Raw genomic sequence first — 22,238 nt, 5'->3', positions numbered from 1 at the left:
TAATTTCATACCTAGATCTAATTTTCCAGCCAAATCAATTACTGTCACCTATCAAGGGAAGGATTGTATGCAGACTAATAAATGAGGAAAATAAATTAACGGATTTAACGTTTTAAAAATATAGTCTACGACATGGATGACGTGAACCTAATCATAAAATGACATGCTATAGTCCCTCACAGTAGCATTAAAACGTATACTCAAGTTCATATCATATCAAACGGTATTGAAAAGAACGTGAATTAATACAGATGTTTTTTAAATCTTTCTTAAATATTCATGTTACACATGCGAATAATACAATACTCAATCTAGAGCAACTATGCAATTCAAATTATGACTGAGATTTCAGGGTACAAGACATGCATATCTTGTAATATCCCTCAAATGAATGTGTAAAAATAAAAATAAAATGGGAAAAGCAAATACTAAAAATTCAGCATGAAAAATAAGGGGTTTCAATAAACAATGTGATGTTAACTGGCTGACGTTTAAATTTCTGGAAAGATTTGTACCTCCAAATACAAATACCCAAAATTAAGGTATTAATTAAAAGAATCGGTTGCTACTGTTGTCCTAATTAAGTCCGTGTCTTGGTTTATATTTCTCAAACATCAATCAGATTTGTAGAGGAATGTGAGCACGTTTGGTTCAATTAAGTCAACTTAAGAGGTACATTTTGTATAATATCAAGCATTAATCAGTGCATTTCCAACGAATTTCGTTTTACAATGATACAAACAGTCTGTTAAATTAAAGCCACGAAATTGTGGAATGAAACTGTTCGAAACTAGTTGTAAATTGATAAAATATAAAATGCACAGCAGAAGTGTTCCGTTTATGTCGCCACAGTTAAAGGCTGTCAGGAAACTTAACAATAACCAGAATTTACAATGTCAGAGGTAAAGTTGACTTAATAGCATTATAAAAACGAGTTGCTAACAAGTTTATCATTGATGATTCTAACTGATGAAGTAACTATATGAATAAACGTGTTCGCTATCAAACCAGGCTTAATCCACCATTTTCTACATCAGGAAATGCCAGTACTTAGGCAGGAATATGACACTTGTTGTCCATACGTTTTAAGTGAATTAGCGTTTTAATTGCCATTTGATTATAGGGACTTTCCTATTTTGAATTTTCCTCGAAATTAATTTTTTTGTGACTTAATTTTTTTCAGCGTTAATCTAGTTCTGACAATTTGGAGATACAAAGAACTTAATTCTGCACATTAATTCATCACATTTTTACCAACGAATAATGTTTTTGCGTGATTGAGCCACTGGGTTTCCGCCATTTTTAGGGAAAAAAAGCGGTTTCCAAACTTAATCTTCATGCAATTACTTTTAGAGGTAACTGTTGCCAATATGTCTGGGATTGGTTTTGAGTTAGGTTACTATTAGAAAGGATATCAATTTAAATTAGAAGTCACTGAACTCCTTTAAATGATTTCAGTTGAAATTGTGTTCTTGTTTTTTTTCCAGGTATTTTGTACAAAATAAGTTATCAAGCTTGATTTGACATTTCAATAGCCGCAGGCTTATTGACGAACATGACTTTGCTCTCAATATAATGTTTCTAAATTAATTGTTCTCGGTTTTTTATTTTGATTCTATTGCTTTTGAATATAACTAAACCACCATGGGTTTATATTTAATCCCACATGCGTTGCCTGCGGTAAGACAACACACATTACACAGATCAATTTAAAGTTAACAACGAAAATTAATAAATAAAATATATATCCTACATCTACTTTTAGCAATATGTATCTGAAAATTAAAATAAAATCATGCGATAGACGTCTCTTACTCTTATGAGAGAATAGATTTTCTAGAAATTTATTAATCCAGGAAAAAGCTACAACTAAACATATCGTTATAGAATATATTATCTTTGAAACCTGTTATCATTACTACTCAGGGATGTCCTCATGTAAAATGATTGACAACACTATATAATATTTCCTTTCCTATAGTTTAATATCATTGTCTTGTAATAGATCTTTGGATTTACTCCTTTAACTTGGGGTATATTTTCAGCTGATTCACTAACTTTATACTTAACGAATTCGATGCCGAATTTGAAGATTTAGTATCTATTGCACGTTATGGTGAGCGCGACATTTGACGGCATTTTCGTTTTTAGAATTTAATAGGAAATTTGAGTGTTAAAATTATTATAAATACACCAAATTTAACATGTTTGACTTATTCATAGAGATAAATAGTACTTTTTAAAACTACAACACGCAAATAATTGGTAAAAAATTATGTTTTAATATCTTAAATAGTTAAGTTATTTTTAATTCAACCTACATAAAGAATCTTTAACCCACCATTAATTTGCACCATACTTATACCAACATTTGATTTTGGTGACATATTATTATTTATGTCAGTTATCAATTCGTTTAATGTGTTTCGCAAAACAGGTGAAAAAATAAAAACACACGAAATGGTCGTAAAGTATTACCAGATTATTACTTGGCATTTTTCATATCGCATGTATTATTGCATGGCTCGATGGCTGATATTGACCGTTTTATGATCTTTTTATCATATGCTTTAACAATGCAGAAATATAACTGATTTATATATTGATTCTTTTACGTGGTTCTCAAAAAGAAGTTCAAAGAGTGAAAAGTTCACGGACGTCGGACCCCAATGTAGAACATTCGATATGAAATCATTCTATTAAATGCCTCAACAGAGAAGAAAAACAGCAGTATGCTATATTTTATTATTGAAGATACAAAAAATAATTCAACAATAAACATAATGAACAATTTGGAAAAGTCAACATTTTTAAGTTACTTTCTAAATTGTGTATGAAATTTGCATGTATTTTATCGATTGTCCTTGTATTTTTCATTTTACATAATAAACTTAATTTCCAGTATCCAAATAAAATTGTTTTGTACTCTACTTCGTTCGTTCCCCTTTGTTTGTGGTTTTCACTAATAACGCACCATTGAGGTGTATTTTCCGGAATTCGCCGATTATCACCACTATGTCATGGAAAGGCATGTGATAAAAGAGAGACGGAAGATACCAGAGGGACAGTCAACTCATAGATTGAAAATAAAGTGACTAAGTCATTGATAAAAATAAAAAGACAAACATATTAAAATACTCAAGACAAAACATAGAAAACTAGACTCAGCAAAACAAACCGCACCAAAAAATTGAAGTAATCTCAGATGCTCAGGAAGGGTAAGAAGATCCTGCTCCAAATGTGGCACCCTTCGTTTTGTTGATGTTATTACAAATCCGGTAAACATTCTAAATCGGTAGGTCACAATCGTTAAAAGGGAAGAGTATTGTAGTTACGACATAAGTAACATATCTGATATCATCTGTGAAACAGTAATTCCATAACGGTTAACAAACTCGTGTTGGCGTCCGTAAAATTAACGAAAGGATGATTTCAACTCCACCATTTGGAATTCTTGGTGTAATAGCTTGTGATCTTCTATCAAGGAATCCATGATCGGTAATTCAAGGCCGGGAATATCGTTTCAATTGTGAGATGTATTATCCGTATGGACGCGCTGCTGGAATATTGCTACATAGAAATGGAAAGTTCACAATTGGGAAGCTGAAATCATCTCTTTATTCGTAAAGGTTTGTTTTTAACCGACCCTCATTGTCTAGATGTAAGTCAAGATATGAGGCAGACTTAACTGTAATTGTAGTATCCTTTTCCTCTAGTTCGATGGGATAGATTCGTTCAACATAGTCACCACATTTTGTATTATTTAGTGAGAGAACATAATCTATATAGCGGAACGTAAAGTTAAAGGATGTTGCTTACTTCGATTAAAGTCTATGCATGTGATTAAATTTTCATATCGGCCCGCTTAGCACCAATTCGAAAAATATGGAATTTACGTAAATTATTTGCTATTATCATACGTTAAAAATTATATGTTATTTAGTCTAAGTATATGATAAAGTCATATATACGACATTAAGTGTGGGCTCATCTTTCCAATGGTAAAGGCAAATATTAAGACAGAGATTCGAGTTGTAACAAATTGTATGATCAATACCTTGGAAAAGAACAGTTATAAAATAACTTTATCATAAAGCTGCCTAACGATAAATTCCCCCTAAAACAAATTCCACAACACGCCTTGTATCAAATTTCCCATTTTTTTTGGGAACCAGACATTCAAAATCTGGAACATCGGCGGAAATAAATCTCCTTCATCATGTTTATTTCATTGTGTATATTTTAATTATCTAATCCAGGGATGGGTAGCTCTTTTCAAAAGGTATATCTATATGAATGTTCTGTAATCTTATGAAACAATGATCAATCAGGGTTTTAGATTTCAAGTCTATATTCTTATAACTTTAATTATTTTCAAGAAAGGCATCTACCACTCTATTTTGTAAATCAAAAATTATGTTCTATTTAATTACATCATGATTATCTTAAAATATAAACACCAGAACTTGAGTTTAACATATTTTGTCAGTGTAAAGTATATTTGTATGAAAATTTCACCGATAATAACGTTACAAAGTTTTCATGTCATGGCACTTAAAACCGACTACATTAACTTTTATAGCTTACTGTACGCTCTCATTGATAAATTCCTTAAGGTTGTCTATATTTGCTTATATCCACTTCATTTGAATTTTAGAGGATAGCTTTCTCATTGGCAATCATATATAGTGTTTAGTATTTAGTGTCATAAAACATATAATAATTGTCATATTTTTGAAACTGGATACAAAATTACAATTATTACAGTGAACAATATACATATTTCGTTATTCTGTTAAGTTTCAAAATACATTATTTTTCATTTCAATTCGAATGATTTTTTCGTTAGGTTATGGTAATACATTGCAAATGGTACTTTAACCGTATAAATGCCTTAATAATTTGATTTAAAGGCTTTTACTGGAAACGGTTACTGAATTTCTGACTCAAAAAATGTTGACACGTTGCAGACTTATTTGATTTTTTAATGAGAGGAACGTATCTTCTTTTACGCTGCCATATTCATCATACTGAATGATAAACCAGAACTAGCAGATATTCTTAAATAGAAAATCTTAAAAAGGGATAGAAAATCTTAAAAAGGGATAAAAAATGCACGACAATAAAAGGACAGCAAAACATATATTCTTTCTTTTCTTATAAACTGGATATCAACTTTGCTTCGAGTACCTAGTCATCAACCTAAATAACAAATTGCACAACATATTTTCAATTATAGCACATTTTCAATTCACAAAAAATAAATCTCCTCACTCGCTTCAAAACAATTATGTTTAAATATTCACCTACCTTTTTAGCAATTTCCTGAAGCAAAGCTGGTCCTCCATAACATTGGATATTGCAAGTGGAGTAAACATTAGTTAGATTTTCCAGTTTCCAAGTTTCGTGGGGGTGTAACTCAAGATAGCAAAATAAAGTTGAAATGCCTAAAAGGAAAAAAAACCGGGTTCAATCAAAATATGCGTCTAATATGTAATTTCCCCGACAATGTCCTATTCCCGATGGTGAAATCTTAGCACACTGTCAATTCGAAAGGTTAGTGATGCATGCATATCAGGAGGCGCTTACCATGTCATGATACTTTTGGTACTCACACATTTCACTCAGGTTTTGTTTGTGACCTTTTATTTTGAGTCTATTTCAATTTAATTGGCGAGATTTGAACATCGGTAAACTTTTTATCAAATTTAATAAATAAAATATTTTGAAACCAACATAATTCGTATAACCAGAGTTTTTCACATTGAGTTATTTTTAGTGTATAACTACCAAACTCTGTTTGCTAAAACATACCATTTTTTCTAAAACTTATAAACCTTTAAAAATTCCCTAAGCCAAGAATAGGATAGTTGTGTTGGTAGATATAGTAGAGAGTATAGTAGTGTCATGTTTCATGGACTTCCCCTAATCTATTAGAGTATGTTTTTTTGTTCAAACACCTTTACTCAAATAAAACTAAAATGAAATTTATATTGAGAATCTAAACGAACGCAAACAGTTAAGGATCTAAGTTTTGATTCGATCAACTCAAAAATCAACACTTTAAGGGACGACATCAACAGTTTAATGTAGGATAAAAAAAAAATATTCACCTTGTTTTGTCACTAACCCTCCTACCCAACTTTATTAGGGGAATATTAATTGACCAATATGGATTTATGTAAAATTGATTTTGAATAAACAAAACTTACAACAACTTTATCTCCCCCACCCAAAACTATTTGATTGAAGCTATTTATCCTAAATTGATCTTTACTATTGTCCCTTATTAATTTAAATTGTTCATGTTTGGAACGATATATCAAAGCATTCATACCTTCTTCCTTGACATCCAGGTCCATAACAAGGCTGTCTATAGGAATTGCCCTTTCGTGACCAGAACACAGTCGTTTTGTTTCATTAGCCTCTCCATCCCAATCATCAAATAACTCTTCAGTCTCGGCTAACGTTGCATCATCTGAAGTACTCTCCTGGATATAAACAAATGAAGATGTGGTATGATTGCCAATGAGACAACTATCCACAAAAGACCAAAACGACACAGATATTAACAACTATAGGTCACCATTCGGCCTTCAACAAATAGCAAAGCCCATACCACAAAGTCAGCTACTAAAGGCCCCGAAATGCCAATGTGAAGCATATTAAAAATACTTGTTTTTGTTATTTGTCTTGTGACAATCAATCAAAAATAATAAGTTTCACGAGTTCGCTATCTTACATATCATATAGATGGTTGTTATTTGAAAATACAAATATAACAATGTTCATATTTATCTGCAATCTATATCGTGGCATTAGAATCAAAGCCAAATCAAAGCAAACAATGACCAATCTCGTGTCCGACCAAACAAAGCCATTCTCCCTTCTCAGAACAGATTATTTCGAGAACTATAACAATTAGCGTTTTTTTTAAAACAACGAGAACAGTGGCCAAACGATACAAAACGAACTGGCATGCCACAAAATCAGGTTCAACCCACCAATTTGTTTTCTTAAAATATCCTGTACCAAGTCAGGAAAATGGCCATTGTAATATTAAAGTTCGTTTTTGTGTGTGTTACATTTTAATGTTGTGTTTCTCTTGTGTCGTAGTTTTGCTCTTATATTTGATGTGTTTCCCTCAGTTTTAGTTTGTAACACGGATTTGTCTTTTTCTCAATCGATTTATGAATTTCGAACAGCGGTATTCTACTGTTGCCATTATTTATCTAGTACAATTCAAGACGACACCAGTTACGACTTAATCATTTTCAAAATTAGTTTCTGACTTTTCTTATGTGCGACAACACAAAATATTTATGTATATATTTCAAAATTGGCACAAAAAGCCAACGGATGTACTTTGCCTGTATTCAGTCAATCAGGAAGCACGAGCAAATAAATCTATAAATGACTGTTTTAATACTTTACCAGTCCAACATAATTCAACCTAACTTGTTTCTAAAAACATTATTCTAAAAACACATAGGATATTCATCACAGAAGAAAATAGATTGTTTTAAATACTAGGACCATTTTGACATGAAATCGCAAATATTGCCGTCTAACGATATAAAGACAAAAATTAAAATCACAAAAATACTGAACTCCGAGTTAAATTCAAAACGGATAAACCCTTATCAAATAGCAAAATCAAAAGATTCCAACACACATAACGAACGGATAACAACCTTTGTCCTTACTCTCATGGGAAATCTAGTTGGGTCAACTTTGTCATCACGATAGTAACAGAAAATAAAAGTCGGAGACAGATAGAATCATTTCGGACATTTTCGGTTACCAACTTTTGTGGATAGTTGTCTCATTGGCAATCATACCACATCTTCTTTTTTTAATTTATATTATAAGCAATTAATGAGAACAAAAGTTGTTAACCTAATGAGAAACTATATCAGGTTATCGTTGGTCTTGTCAATAGCTCACATTTAGCCTTCTTTTCATCATGTGAGATCCCCTACCCCAACTCATTGACCGTTATATAGGACGTGCTAGTTATTTCTACGAATTAATATGACATACCTTTAAAGCCTGTTTATGTCTAGTGTGAACCTCTCTACATTTACAGGGTGTAAAAACTTTCGTTACGAACTTCTTTAATGTTCTATAGTCTACAGTGTTGGAGAAAGTATGTCTCCTTAGCTCGCTTAAATCTTTTCCCTGTTAAATAGAATACAAAAAAGTGTTCATGCAAACATTTCATTTTAGTTGAACTAAATATTTTCCCTGAAACATGAAAGACAAAATAGTGTAAAATGCATCAACCATGTTTAATACGCTCACTCAAACCTTGTCAATTTGCCAAAGTTAGCGTTCCATTTAAGCGTTTGAAAACCTTGATTTCATCTGAACAGTTTGTTTAAAAAGTAGCTTCTACGAGTTACAGCGACAAAGAATACACTAAATCTTCAAAAGATATAGGTGTGAATGTCAGGCAAATAATTAAACTCATTTATTTAAGCCCGGAATGTATTTCACTCGGACGAATATATAGAGCAACTGCTATATTCCCTCGAAATATATATATATATATTTTAGGGTAAATCGTGGAACACAAAAATCAATACATAAGATACTACATTTTGATTTACGAGTATTTGAAGATAACATATAGAAAGATGTCATGGTACTCAATTTGGTAGTGCAAATCATTATCAATGAGTATCAACACAATAATAAGTTTAAAAAGTAAGTTTGTGACAACATTGCCGTAGAAAGCCCACATAATACTAAATAAACATTTTTGGAATTAGTAAAACGTACCCCTCCTACAAATGTGGTTAAAATTTAGTGCTCTGGAAGACTAATCAGATTCTTCTGAACTAATGGCATCTGTTGTGTTGCAAATGACAATTAAAAGACTGGCCATAAAATGAGATATAGGGTAATGTAAATGAATCCAAACTATCATTACACAGCTTACACAAATAAACATTTAAATGTCAACGTGTGGCCTGAAGCTCATGTCAAATAGTATCATTAATATGAATGTCCGATAATTCGTAACTAAATAAAATGAAAAAGCCAACATATAGTAGAATCATTCCACTTAATTTAAACAAGTACATAGAGGGAAATGGTATGCCTTTCACGAGCACATGAACATTTTCAATTTAAACAATAGAATTTAAATAGGACATACACACATTTTAGTAAGCCGTGTCATTCATGATTTTCATACTGTATTTTGAATTGTTTCAAACGAATAAGTGCTAGCAGGTATTTTCTTAAAACATTAGTTACATTGCGCAATATAAAAGCTATGAAATAAAACAGAGCAAAGATACGATCTTTAAAGCCAACAATGTCTCTGGAAAAAAATCAAATTATAAAAAAGAAGATGTGGTATGACTGCCAATGAGACAAGTCTCCACAAGAGACCAAAGTTACACAGAAATTAACAACTACAAGTCATCGTACGGTCTTGAACAATGAACAAAGCCCATACCGCATAGTCAGCTATAAAAGGCCCCGAATGACAATGAAAAACAATTCAAACTAAAAGAAAACTAACGGCATAATTTATGAAATTATCAATGTTTTACTACTTGTTATACGTTTACCTAAATAAAATCAGCATTGCTCAAAGCTGTAGATTCTTAACTCCAATACTTGCTTCAGTCAATGTTTGATGTCGACTGGTTATAACAATGTTTTTATTATGTCAGAGTGATCATTTTCCTAAAGCAAATTAATTAATCACAGGTTTTTTTTTTTTTTTGTTGTTGTTTGATTTTATCTTTTTTAAATCATTCTTACAAAAGAAGTTTTATAATGATCACTACCTTTACTTGGTTATTCTTCATGTAACGTTTGCTTCTTATTTTTTTACCTATTTGGTTAATGTTATCCACCATTTTACGTTACTCATTGTTGTATCTATATTGTGACAAGTAAAATCACAAAAATACTGAACTCCGAGGAAAATTCAAAACGGAAATTCAATCATTTAATGGCCATATCAAAAGCACAAATACATTAAACGAATGAATAACAACTGTCATTTTCCTGACTAGTTACAGGTATTTTTTAATGTAGAACATTGTAGATTGAACCTGGGTTTAAAGCTAGTAAAATCTCTCACTTGTATGACAGTCGCATAAAATTCCAATATATTTACAACGATGACATTTACACATATCACCATTACAGCTGGAGTAAATTTCATTTCGCAGAAATTAATTTGTTGGCACATAATTTTCCTAAATAAGGAGATATTTCTTTTTACAAATTAAATTTTTTATGGGACAATTTCGCTATTAAATCTTGCAGAGGTAAACATACGTGAAATATCAAGTACCTAAAATTAAGTGTTCCCGAATTTCCAGTCTCGTCCTAAGAATGATAGTGATAATTATTTAAAAAAATAACCTCATCTGGCTTCTTTGTCTAAGTTATAAATCATGGAGAAAACTTAAAAACACAATAAATAATTGGTTATTTACTAAAAAATAAAAACTAATGTGTATGTGGGTCACATATGTCCCGCTTGTTAGTATGCAATCAATGCACTAGTTAATTTTTATTTGACGTTGAATTTCCTTGACACTGAATGACATAGCAAATTAGACAAATTTTCCATTTACCAAGAGCCATAGCTGACGTTCGATTACAGTGTCCCCACCCAAACTTGAGTTTGATCTGTGTTTTGTGGAAAAAACCATTGCTAGTTTCAACATTTTGTTTATTTAAAATAACGTTAGAATAAGGAAACAAGTTTCAGAACTTGCGTTCATAATTACAAAGCTTGACATTCATACAGCCTTCGCCTGGTGAGAGATGAAGAAAAAATCATTTTAAAACTCTTTTGGACTTGAGAGGATTAATGTTCCAGTAATTTTTATGGAGGATATCAAAAACGACGTGAATACATTTGTATATTCAGAACATGTGATGTGTTTCAACATTGAAAAGCCACAGAACAGTTCTATGCAATAAAACAAAAATCGTTCTACATAGCTGTGAAACAAAAGATGCTACGGAAGTCGACACGAATTTAGTTATATATTAGATCTTGCTAATAGTAATACGTTGTTGATATTGCCATGTTCCTTTTTTCAAATTTTATACTTCCTTAACATATTCTTGTTAGGTGCAACCATTCATTGGTGTTATTTGAAGTCAATAAGAACATTGCTCTTCATTGTTGGAAGTAATTGATTTATCATCATTCTCGTCTTCCAATTTTCAACTTAAGGAAGGAAATATTCACCGTATATTAAGCCATTTCATTAAACATACAATGTAAATGAAATTTATCAATATTTTTTGCAGAGCCTTAAAGCCAAAGTTACACTTCTTACTTGAATGACCGCTATCTAATTCTTACTTAGTGGACAATTTCGATAACATGCTAATCTACTTACAATGGAAACAACATGGAAACGTGTTTAAGTTTAACAAAACACCAAGTTTACTACAAGAAGGTTTAAACCACTTAAACTGGAACAGAAATTATGCAGTCATTTACTTTTTCATCGTTTCTTTATATATTTTTAAAGTAACAGTTATAAGTTCTGACAAATTTATATAATGTGTTTTCCTGTTTCTGAGGAGTAGTTACGTATTCAGAGTAGAGTGAGTATTACTGTCAAAGGACATAAACTTGCCTTAAAAATATAGAATATCTAACAACTCCGAAGATTTCTTTACAATCGAGAAATAGTGAAAATCACCTTTAACATTGTCAAGAAATATCAAGGCCCTTTTCAAAGTTTTCAAAGGTGAGTTATTGCAATCACTGAGTCGATGCTCCGATGGTTTACCAGCTCAGTTATTTATTTGGTGTCGACAATCATTATCGATGAAAAGAGGACAACAATGCTACCCCAGATTTATTTAGATACAAACTTTGGTTATGGCAGAAAGATCATTGAGATCCATTAGAATGTTTATATAATTTCTTTGATAACCTACATAAATGCCGTATCTTTAGTAACCAATGCATTTATGGCTTATCATAATCTTACTTTCATCAGGGAGAACTGTACAAATATGAACATCTAGGTTATTCGACACCAAAGACATACACTAATAGCTATTAATCCGCCAGATAATGTTTGACAAACAATATAATATGACTATAATAAGTTATGCATGGCAAAGTATTAGTCCTGCTTATTTCACCATGAAAGAAAACTGACCTTAAATATTTCCAATTTCCAATGAAGTTCATAGTTTAACGATTGCATCATTATATAAACAAATATGAAACGACTTTGCAATGCATTTTAAATACGAAATTGTTGCGAATAATCTTTGCAAAGAAAATGAAACTAAAATTATACCCGCATTTTGTCATGAAAGTGAAGAAAGATTAGCAACCATCTTCATCGGACACGTAAAATAAAGGTTAGGGATAGAAATGCGAAACAAAGCTAAAACTGTATTCCAATTTTTATACTTGAATGAAGACGTAAGTCTTAAATTAACACAAATTTGACACCAATGACGACACAAACATCGGAAACAAGGTTGAAAGCAGATATTCTCAAGGACTCTTATTACGTATTCGTTACAAATAAAGACAACAGTAGTATCCCGCTGTTTAATAAGTTATAAGTCCTATAATTCCTTAATTTCTTCCACAATATATTCATCTGAATTTGAAGGTTAAAAGTTTGCAAAGTAAGAAGTGAAAGAGCCTAAATACTTCTTTAGAACAACAACAATAATACCGGACTGTGTAATTTTTGCGTTAGGAATATCTGTCATTGAATATTCCAAAGAACCATCCTTATTCTGTCTAATAAACCTTGACGCACCGCTTGTGCAACTTAAAAACCGATTACAAACCAGGATAAGCATTAGTTTAATCCTACTGAGTGTTTATGGGAAGTGCCCTGATCTAAATAAATCCTGTTTGTCATGGAAAAGAAGTTCATACGAAGTTCAGCATCATCTTTGTTTTGTATTCTCAGATTCATGCAACGAAAGGATATTAAACAATTCCTAGTTTTTCTTAATAAAACCTCAATTAAAAAATAATTTAAAACGGAAATCATTATGCCATAAACATCATACAATTTAATATAGCAGCATGCAGGGAGAAAGTTATTGTGCGTTCAATTTATTAAATTTCATAATATGTAGAATTTTTTTATGTTATCAAATATCTATACTACGGCATCGTTTTGTAGACATACACACTCTTTATATCGCTTCGATTTCCAAAATCATAAAATCTAAAGTAGTTTTGCTTTATTTTGAAATACCAATTTCAATAATTAAACACGATAAAATATATCGCCTTCTTTACTGACCATTGGTCGTATGTTGACATTGCCATATAAAAAGCGTAACTACAACTATCACATTAACTTTACATGATCCAAGACATGAGTTCAAGGTCAGATTAATTACAATGGAAATACATGTTCTCCTTACAATCATTTTATACATAAAATATGTTCATCTAAAGTTGAACTTTTTCACAATGCATCTAAGAAGGAATATTCACCCGGAAAAGGAGAAGGTCCGGTAAGGGCCGATTTTGGCCTCAAATTTCAGGTTCATCTGACGAAAGATTTTGGACACTTTTTAAACACTTAAGTGTCTATTTCAGTTGATTCAATTAGTTTATGTGAAAGCTTTTAATTGATTTTTTACTTATTAAAAACACTTCGATTAAAGCTTCAATATGAAAACTCTATCAACTATGCCAAAAGATGTCTCTTTTCTGATGGTTTTTGTCAAAAATGAGAGTGGCCGCATCCGTGTTCATCATCAACCTTCATATATGTTATGTATTACCATAAAATACAACTTACATTTCAATATTAAGAATGAATACAATTGCGGCCACTTTCATTTAAAACGAAAACCGTCTTAAATTTTACTAAAATGTGTAAGTTGTGAATATTTCAGTTATTTGGCATGACTTAATGATGCTAGTAACCGATATATGTGTATTGTATTGTCAAAAACATCCCATATTTATGTAGCAGAAGCATTCTACTTTCTAATAAATAACTAAAAGTTTGCATTTTAACAAAAAGGGGTCTTACTGGACCTGCTACTTTAACATTAATAGTTCTTGTCGTATGCAAATACTCGTTTTAGATATATAATAGACTTGATAAATATGGTCTTAAGATGTTTGATAGGTTACGATAGACAACACGCGAAACAAAAATCAACAATAGCTGACATAGAACGGCAATCATACAACGTAAAATGAAAAATCTAATATATGAGTACTTCAATGAATAATAAAATTTAGATCAAGGTCGACTTAATTCTACCAGACAATGTACAGCTTACAATCATTGCATGTTTTTTTCTCTCCATAAAATAGGCATATTGAATATAGCATCTCAGAAATCAACTATATCAGGAAAATCTAAGATCGACAATGAAACACTGAAATGCATCTGGTCTTTATGTTGTTAGTATTAATTTTAATTTTTACTTGTGTGCTTTGTCCGTGAGACTTTTTATTTTCAATAAACCTTGCCATTGACGATATCTTTTACGAAAAATGTATCAATTTGTTATATAATGATTACAATCACAAACATTTGTTTTAATATAGCACTCAGTTCTTTATTTTCCATACTGCATACATGTACAGTTTATAAACAGTTCTGACTTACGATCAATATCATAACAAAATATGGTACATCGTTTCTGTAAACTCTTGTCCATATAATTTTTTTTTATTTATGTTAAAAATTAACTGATAACAAATAGTTCTTGTCGTATGCAAATAATCGTTTTAGATATATAATAGACTTGATAAATGGTCTTAAGATGTTTAATAGGTTACGATAGACAACACGCGAAACAAAAATCAACAATAGATGAACTAGAACGGCAATCATACAACGTAAAATGAAAAATCTAATAGATGAGTACTTCAAGTAAATTGGATGGAAAGTCCCAAGCTAAAAACAAGCGATAAAAATAACAATAAAAAAGTTATCACTTCCGGTGCAAACATTATATCAGAAAATTACCAAATACATACTTCTGCTTATGAATTTTAACACTTAAAGAATGAATTTCTCATGTTGTTCTACCCCGGATCGATAACCAATCCATTAATTATTTAAAAGATTTTAAACTGCTAATGGCAAAAGTATAAAACAACTTTTTCATGAAATAGATATTGTCTTTAAAAAAGAACAATCATTATAGGTTAATATTTTACATACAACATCCTGTTAGATACACAACTAATCACAAAAAAAACATTCATTCAGATTAAGTGGCCTTCGGCTGTTGTCTGTTCTATGGCCGGGTTGTTGTCTCTTTGACACTTTATTCTCAATTTTATTAGTATTTTTTGGTTGTTCCTTTATTTTTATTTTTATAGGAACCAATGATCGAGTCTGTTTCGATGATATGATCTCAGGAATACTAGTACAAACCATTCCCATGTAAACCTAGCACAGAGCTTGGAAAAAAGCCGTCAACCAAAATAGTTAAAAACAATTATAGGAAAAGAAATATGTTTTCTTGAAATTGTACAGTTGCAAAAACACGGCGTCATATGTTTTCACGTGATAAAATATTTCAGGAACATAACTTAAGTGAATTTGAAATTAGGTGAATAAATTGTGAGTCCAAGCGCAAAATTAGCAAACAATAAAACAGCTAGTTCATCGTTCTTGTTTATGATATGTTAGTCTCCTTATCTTCCTTCTTTTGGTCGATAATTGGAGACATAACGTTTGTAATAAAAACTAATGGAGATTTTCTCTCGAGAATTCCCCAAACGGGATGATTACCACAAAATATCAGTTAGAACTTGCAATCGTGATGCTAAAATTATTGCCACCAATAAGAGAAAGATTTGAATATACCTCCTTTATTTCAAAGAAGTTATACACAAATAACAGAACGTCATGTTTTATTCATATTTTACTTAGATCTCCTCATAAAACCTTTTATAACCTTGACTAGTGATTTATCATACAAAATTTATATGCTTTTGTTGATGACATACTGAATTGATTTAATTAACGGTCCAGCGATGTAATATGGGATTTGATTTTTATGAATCTAAACCAGTATTTAAACGTTCTCGTATATAGAAAGTTTCAATGCAATATAAAGTCTAGGAATTCAAAATAGCATTGTTTAACGAACCAGAAACTACCAGGAACAAACTTTAAAACCAATCACATGCGTATAATGTTGTAAATCAGATTTTATGTGCAGATTTAGACATGTCGCAAATGGAAAATAAAAAGTGAACAGCAATAAAGGGTTTAATTGTGAACTTTTAAAAACGTTAATTACTAAACAGAATTTTCTAAACCTCATTACATTCAAGTTGGTGCGTATTAATACTACTAATTAGTTTAGGCATAATTAACACACCATTTTTAACTCTCATCTATGCAGGACATGATATAGTTAAAAGATTTAGAGGAAATTATTTGATTATAATCTACAACATACAGCAGTTTCTAAAAATTATTTCAGCATTGAATTTTCGAACATTAACCATACATATAGTGGACATGTTACCCGAAGATTTCATCAAGTTCAAGGTATGTAATTCTTTTTGTACGATTCTTTTTCACATGTTTTCAATAGTGGAAACGGTAAAATACTTAAATTAACTTTTCGAAAGTAAGAGAATGCCACAATATGAATCGATTAAAATAACTATTTATTAATTATTCATCATGTTAAATATAATTAGCACAGAATGCCGTATCAGTGGCTTACAAAAAGGACACAATAGCTTTTGTTTTAGTTTCAGTATTTAAATAAAAAATTACTTTGATTGACTTTTTGTATGTTAGAGAATTCCAAAATATGAGTCAATAAGTACAACTATTTATTCAAATATTCATCTTTAAAAATTTAATTTCACACAAAATTCTTTATATATGTATTAGGCTTACTAAAAATGAAATGCTAGCATTTGATTTGGTTTGGTATTGGAGAAGTTTTTATATATATATATGAGATCGGCATTATTTCTCTGTTTCAAATAAGTGCCACATGCATGCATAATGTCGACATCTCATATCAATTTATATATAATATTCTATCGAAAAATCAAAGTTCTGTGAGTGATGTCAGACAGCCATTCTGACTTGCACATCTTTACATGTAAACACTTTTATTCAGTAATTTCCTTGCAATACAGTTGTAAAAGATTTTGGTAACACGTCAATGTATAGACAGGGATATACAGGAGACATAGTAAGTCCCCTTACAATTCTAGATATTATTCTACTAAAAATATAAAGCATTATCAATAGAAAATAATGATTTTCTTATTGGAAATCATACTACATTTCTAAATTTTTGTGTTGTTAATGTCAACTATTCTTCATACTAAAAACTGATATTGAATAGTCAATCAGTAAAGGAGTCCCGATTTCTTTAACTAGGCGGAAAATGATGATAATGCCTGTGGAAATTGTTAAATTAAATACAAATAGCAGCCAATTTATTGTTCTGTACATAGCAAACACAGTTCTGTCAACAACTATTGTCTATAGAACTGCTTTATACATTTTGATTTTAACTTTTTTCACTTAACAACTGTTAAGCGTTCAATACGCCATAGGGTGCTTTTATCCAAATATAATTACTTTGTGTTTGACAACAGTTTCTAACTAGAGGCTCTAAAGAGCCTGTGTCGCTCAACTTGGTCTATGTGAATATTAAACAAAGGAAGCAGATGGATTCATGACAAAATTGAGTTTTGGTGATGGTGATGTGTTTGTAAATCTTACTTTACTAAACAGTCTTTCTGCTTACATTTATCTCTATCTATAATGAACTTGGCCCAGTAGTTTCAGTGGAAAATGTTAATAAAAATTTACAAATTTTATGAAAATTGTTAAAAATTGACTATAAAGGACAATTACTCCTTAGGGGGTCAATTGACCATTTCGGTCATGTTGACTTATTTGTAAATCTTACTTTGCTGAACATAATTGCTGTTTACAGTTTATCTCTATCTATAATAATATTCAAGATAATAACCAAAAACAGCAAAATTTCCTTAAAATTACTAATTCAGGGGCAGCAACCCAACAAAGGGTTGTCTAATTCGTATGAAAATTTCAGGGCAGATAGATCTTGATCTGATAAACAATTATACTCCTGTCAAATAAGCTCTAAATGCTTTGATTTTTTAGTTATAAGCCAAAAACTATTTTACTCCTATGTTCTATTTTTGGCCGTGGCTGCCATCTTGATTGGTGGACCGGGTCACCGGTCACATTTTCTAAACAAGATACCCCAATAATAATTGTGGCCAAGTTTGATTGAATTTGGGCCAGTAGTTTCAGAGGAGAAGATTTTTGTAAAAGATAACTAAGATTTACGAAAAATTGTTAAAAATTGACTATAAAGGGCAATAACTCCTAAAGGGGTCAACTGACCATTTCAGTCATGTTGACTTATTTGTAAATCTTACTTTGCTGAACATAATTGCTGTTTACAGTTTATCTCTAACTATAATAATATTCAAGATAATAACCAAAAACAGCAAAATTTCCTCAAAATTACAAATTCAGGGGCAGCAACCCAACAACGGGTTGTCCGATTCGTCTGAAAATTGCAGGGCAGATAGATCTTGACCTAAAAAATATATAAACCCCATGTCAGATTTGCTCTAATTGCTTTGGTTTTTGAGTTATAAGCCAAAAACTGCATTTTACCCCCATGTCTATTTTTAGCAGTGGCGGCCATCTTGGTTGGTTGACCGGGTCATGCCACACATTTTTTAAACAAGATTCCCCAAAGATGATTGTGGCCAAGTTTGGATTAATTTGGCCTCGTAGTTTCAGAGGAGAAGATTTTTGTAAAAGATTACTTTAATTTAAGAAAAATGGTTAAAAATTGACTTTAAAGGACAATAACTCCTTAACAAGTCAACTGACCATTTCGGTCATGTTGACTTATTTGTAAATCTTACTTTGCTGAACATGATTGCTGTTTACAGTTTATATCTATCTATAATAATATTCAAGATAATAACCAAAAACAGCAAAATTTCCTCAAAATTGCCAATTCAGGGGCAGCAACCCTTCAACGGGTTGACCAATTCATCTGAAAATTTCAGGGCAGATAGATCTTGACCTGATAAACATTTTTCTTCATGTCAGATTTCCTCTATATGCTTTGGTTTTTGAGTTATAAGCCAAAAACTGCATGTTACCCCTATGTTCTATTTTTAGCCGTGGCGGCCATCTTGGTCACGCCACACATTTTTTAAACTAGATACCCCAATAATGATTGTGGTCAAGTTTGGTTCAATTTGGCCCAGGAGTTTCAGAGGAGAAGATTTTTGCAAAAGTTAACAACGACGACGGACGACGACGGACGCCGGACGCAAAGTGATTGGAAAAGCTCACTTGGCCCTTTGGGCATGGTGAGCTAAAAATGACAGCACAAGGACAGAACAGCATTTTTATAAAGTTGAAGTCAGTTTTGTCATTATTCCGCTAAAAAACAGTTGCTTGCACATCTCATAATTATTTTAAAAAAAGGCTTACTCTTTTTTTTTGGAGATCATGCGATTCCCAACTTGTTTGTTTTTACTAGATTTGACTCTTCCATATCGATTTACGAGACATAAACACCGGTAAACTACTACTGTAATTAACGTCATTCGCGGTACTTCCGACTACACAATTTCCTATCTTAAGAGCATGTCAGAATGATCACCAAAACATTGTTTGCTTTATATAATAATCTCAATCACAGCTTTCACGATTTGAAAGAGAAATAAATGTTATCAAAACACATTAAAAATAAGAAAGGACCAGAGATCGATAGCCTATTTTAAAAAACGAATTGATATTTTAAACATTACCATATTTTGATTCAATTATTTCTAAACACTTCATTGTTTCAAGCAGTTTAATTTACTTTTTTTTTTTAAACTTGAACAAGTATTATCCGCCGATTGCATACATACCCAAATTAGCTTTAAATAAACGCATCATAGATAACAGGATTGGAATTTGTTTTGGCGGCATATAATTATAAAGGCTCACATTTGGTTTTACTTTAAAATGGCGGACGCATGATTACAAAATTATCATTCACGCAGACGATTACAAGCTGGATGATACACAGTTGTCGCTAATCTTTCATTTATAATATGAACATGGACGAATAGCAATAAGTGATTTATATGATGGCTAGTTGCTGTTGTTATTTACAACTAAGCACGGCCTAACGTAGTGTCACCAAAACCTGTCAGTAAACGTTCCCAATGGAATCGGACATGATTACCTTTTCATCACGCTTGTAATAATCAGAAACAAGAATATGTGTTAAAATATCCATTTAATTTAATGAGAGGGTAAGCGCTATAAAACCAGGTTCAATCCACCATTTTCTACATTTGAAAATGCCTGTACAAAGTCTGGAATATGACAGTTGGTATCCCTTCGTCTAATGTGTTTGAACTCTCGATTTTGCCACTTGATAAGGATTTATATCTATATTGACTATGGGGGTCGGTTGAAAACAAAATTTTACGACAAAAGATTAGATTTCAGCATCCCAATAGTGAAGCGTTGGGAAGCTGAAACCATCACTTCGTTAATTGTACGGACGCCATCCCCAGTCGAATGACTGTTACGGAATATCTGTTATAAAGATGATATCGGATACGTTCCTTATGTCGAGACTACAATCCCGTTCCCTTTTCATGAATGTGACCTACCGAATTAAGGCTTTTTACGTTTATTTGTCACAATTTTACCTATTGTGTCTGTTTGTTTTGTTCACGCATCGTTATAATTATTATCAAATTTGATGCGACTGTCGTACAAGCGAGACGCTTAGCGCTATAGAACCAGGTTCAATCCACCATCTTCAACATTTGAAAATGCATGTACCAAGTTAGGAATATGACAGTTCTTGTCTATTCGTTTATGATGTGTTTTGTTATTTGATTTTGCCATGTGATTATGAACCTTCCGAATTGATTTTTCTCCAAGTCCAGTATTTGTTTTTTATTTTACTTTTTAAAGTGAACAGTGAAATATTACGCTTTTTATTTACGCAGACTTGATTATAAATCTGATATCATATGATTTATTTAATTAAAACTTATCAGAAATTAAAAGAAAATAATTGGTTTTAGTGTAAATTCATTTGAAGATTTAAATCAGAACCGACAGGAAATATGCAGTTGTGTCCATATCCCTGAAACAACTGAAAGGGACGAAAAGTGAACTATTGGTTCCTTATTTTAATAATGAAATTTGCTTCTACTCTTTAATATTTCTTATCGGTCTGTTATACATATAATGTATTTTTTCTGAAATATTTCAAATATTTGACTGTTACATCTAGCAATTTAATCCACAGCTTCATTTAAGTGTTTATATTATAAGCCTTGTACATTTAATAACCATTGTTTCCTTTTTCGCGCTACTTTGCATGTTACTGTTTCATAAATTGTTTTCACAATTTTGTTTGTTTTCTTTTCAAATGTTAGTTAAGTTTCTAATATTTGATACTGTCATCTACTGTTTCAATTACTTGTATTTTGGTACTAAAAGAGGGACGAAAGATACCAAAGGGACAGTCATACTAACCATCTTTACTTTAAAAAATTGAACACGATTTGAAAAAAAATCTTTATGTTTTAAATTCCTAGGACCAATAAACACTAGACGTATGGTCTCTTATAATAAGCCTTTTTATTTTTTAAGTAAGGCGTGTCAACAAAATATTGGAAAAGCTTCAATCAATCACATGATTATTTTCCATGTTATCATCAAGTATATACACATGATATAACATGCAATGTAAATAAATATAATGAAACACTTTCACCTCGGAATTATACATTATACATAACAAAATCTGTCTTCTAAGCAATTGACATTTACGTTATTTGAGACTGAATCTTCATGTCACACATAAATGAAGATTGTTGGTACTAAAACAGAACTTTATAGTTGAAAATAATTGAAAGTGTAATTATGAAAATAAATGCTTTAACAAAGTATAATTAGTCAAGCTATCAAACAAATATAAACCTTTCATTAAAGAACTCGCGGACATCTCTCAATAGATTTACAGATTAGATTTACAAAATATATTAATTAAACAGCCATCAATTCAATATGTTCGATGTATATTTTTGGAATAACCTAAATAAGGAATATTTATTGCATAAAACATTTTTTCGTAAAAACATAAAATAACCAAGGCTGCTTTAAAGTACAGACCAAACATTGCTAAGGGTTTATGTCACTGGTGTACAGAATCAAAGT

General features: G+C 31.2%; 2 protein-coding genes across 4 annotated transcripts in view; one reads left to right on the top strand and one right to left on the bottom strand.

Annotated features, from left to right (window-relative positions):
- The window catches only part of LOC134720684 (ATP-dependent DNA helicase Q4-like), a 185,455-nt gene that overhangs the window by 9,263 nt on the left and 153,954 nt on the right, over positions 1–22,238 (bottom strand). For all 3 annotated transcript variants that reach the window (XM_063583110.1, XM_063583112.1, XM_063583111.1), the window contains exons 16-18: positions 8,044–8,181; positions 6,338–6,491; positions 5,311–5,447 (exon numbers count right to left, since the gene is read on the bottom strand). In XM_063583110.1, coding sequence (XP_063439180.1) covers positions 5,311–5,447; positions 6,338–6,491; positions 8,044–8,181 — 429 coding nt within the window. The remainder of the gene's footprint in view (positions 1–5,310; positions 5,448–6,337; positions 6,492–8,043; positions 8,182–22,238) is intronic.
- LOC134720685 (G-protein coupled receptor daf-37-like) overlaps positions 16,407–22,238 on the top strand; it is a 39,258-nt gene continuing 33,426 nt past the window's right edge. The window contains exon 1 of the mRNA XM_063583114.1: positions 16,407–16,520. Coding sequence (XP_063439184.1) covers positions 16,491–16,520 — 30 coding nt within the window. The 5' untranslated portion in view covers positions 16,407–16,490. The remainder of the gene's footprint in view (positions 16,521–22,238) is intronic.

Source organism: Mytilus trossulus, chromosome 6 (genome assembly GCF_036588685.1).
Source record: "Mytilus trossulus isolate FHL-02 chromosome 6, PNRI_Mtr1.1.1.hap1, whole genome shotgun sequence".
Taxonomy (NCBI): domain Eukaryota; kingdom Metazoa; phylum Mollusca; class Bivalvia; order Mytilida; family Mytilidae; genus Mytilus; species Mytilus trossulus.
Note: the sequence above shows the minus strand (reverse complement) of the source record. Positions and strands in the feature narration are given on the sequence as shown.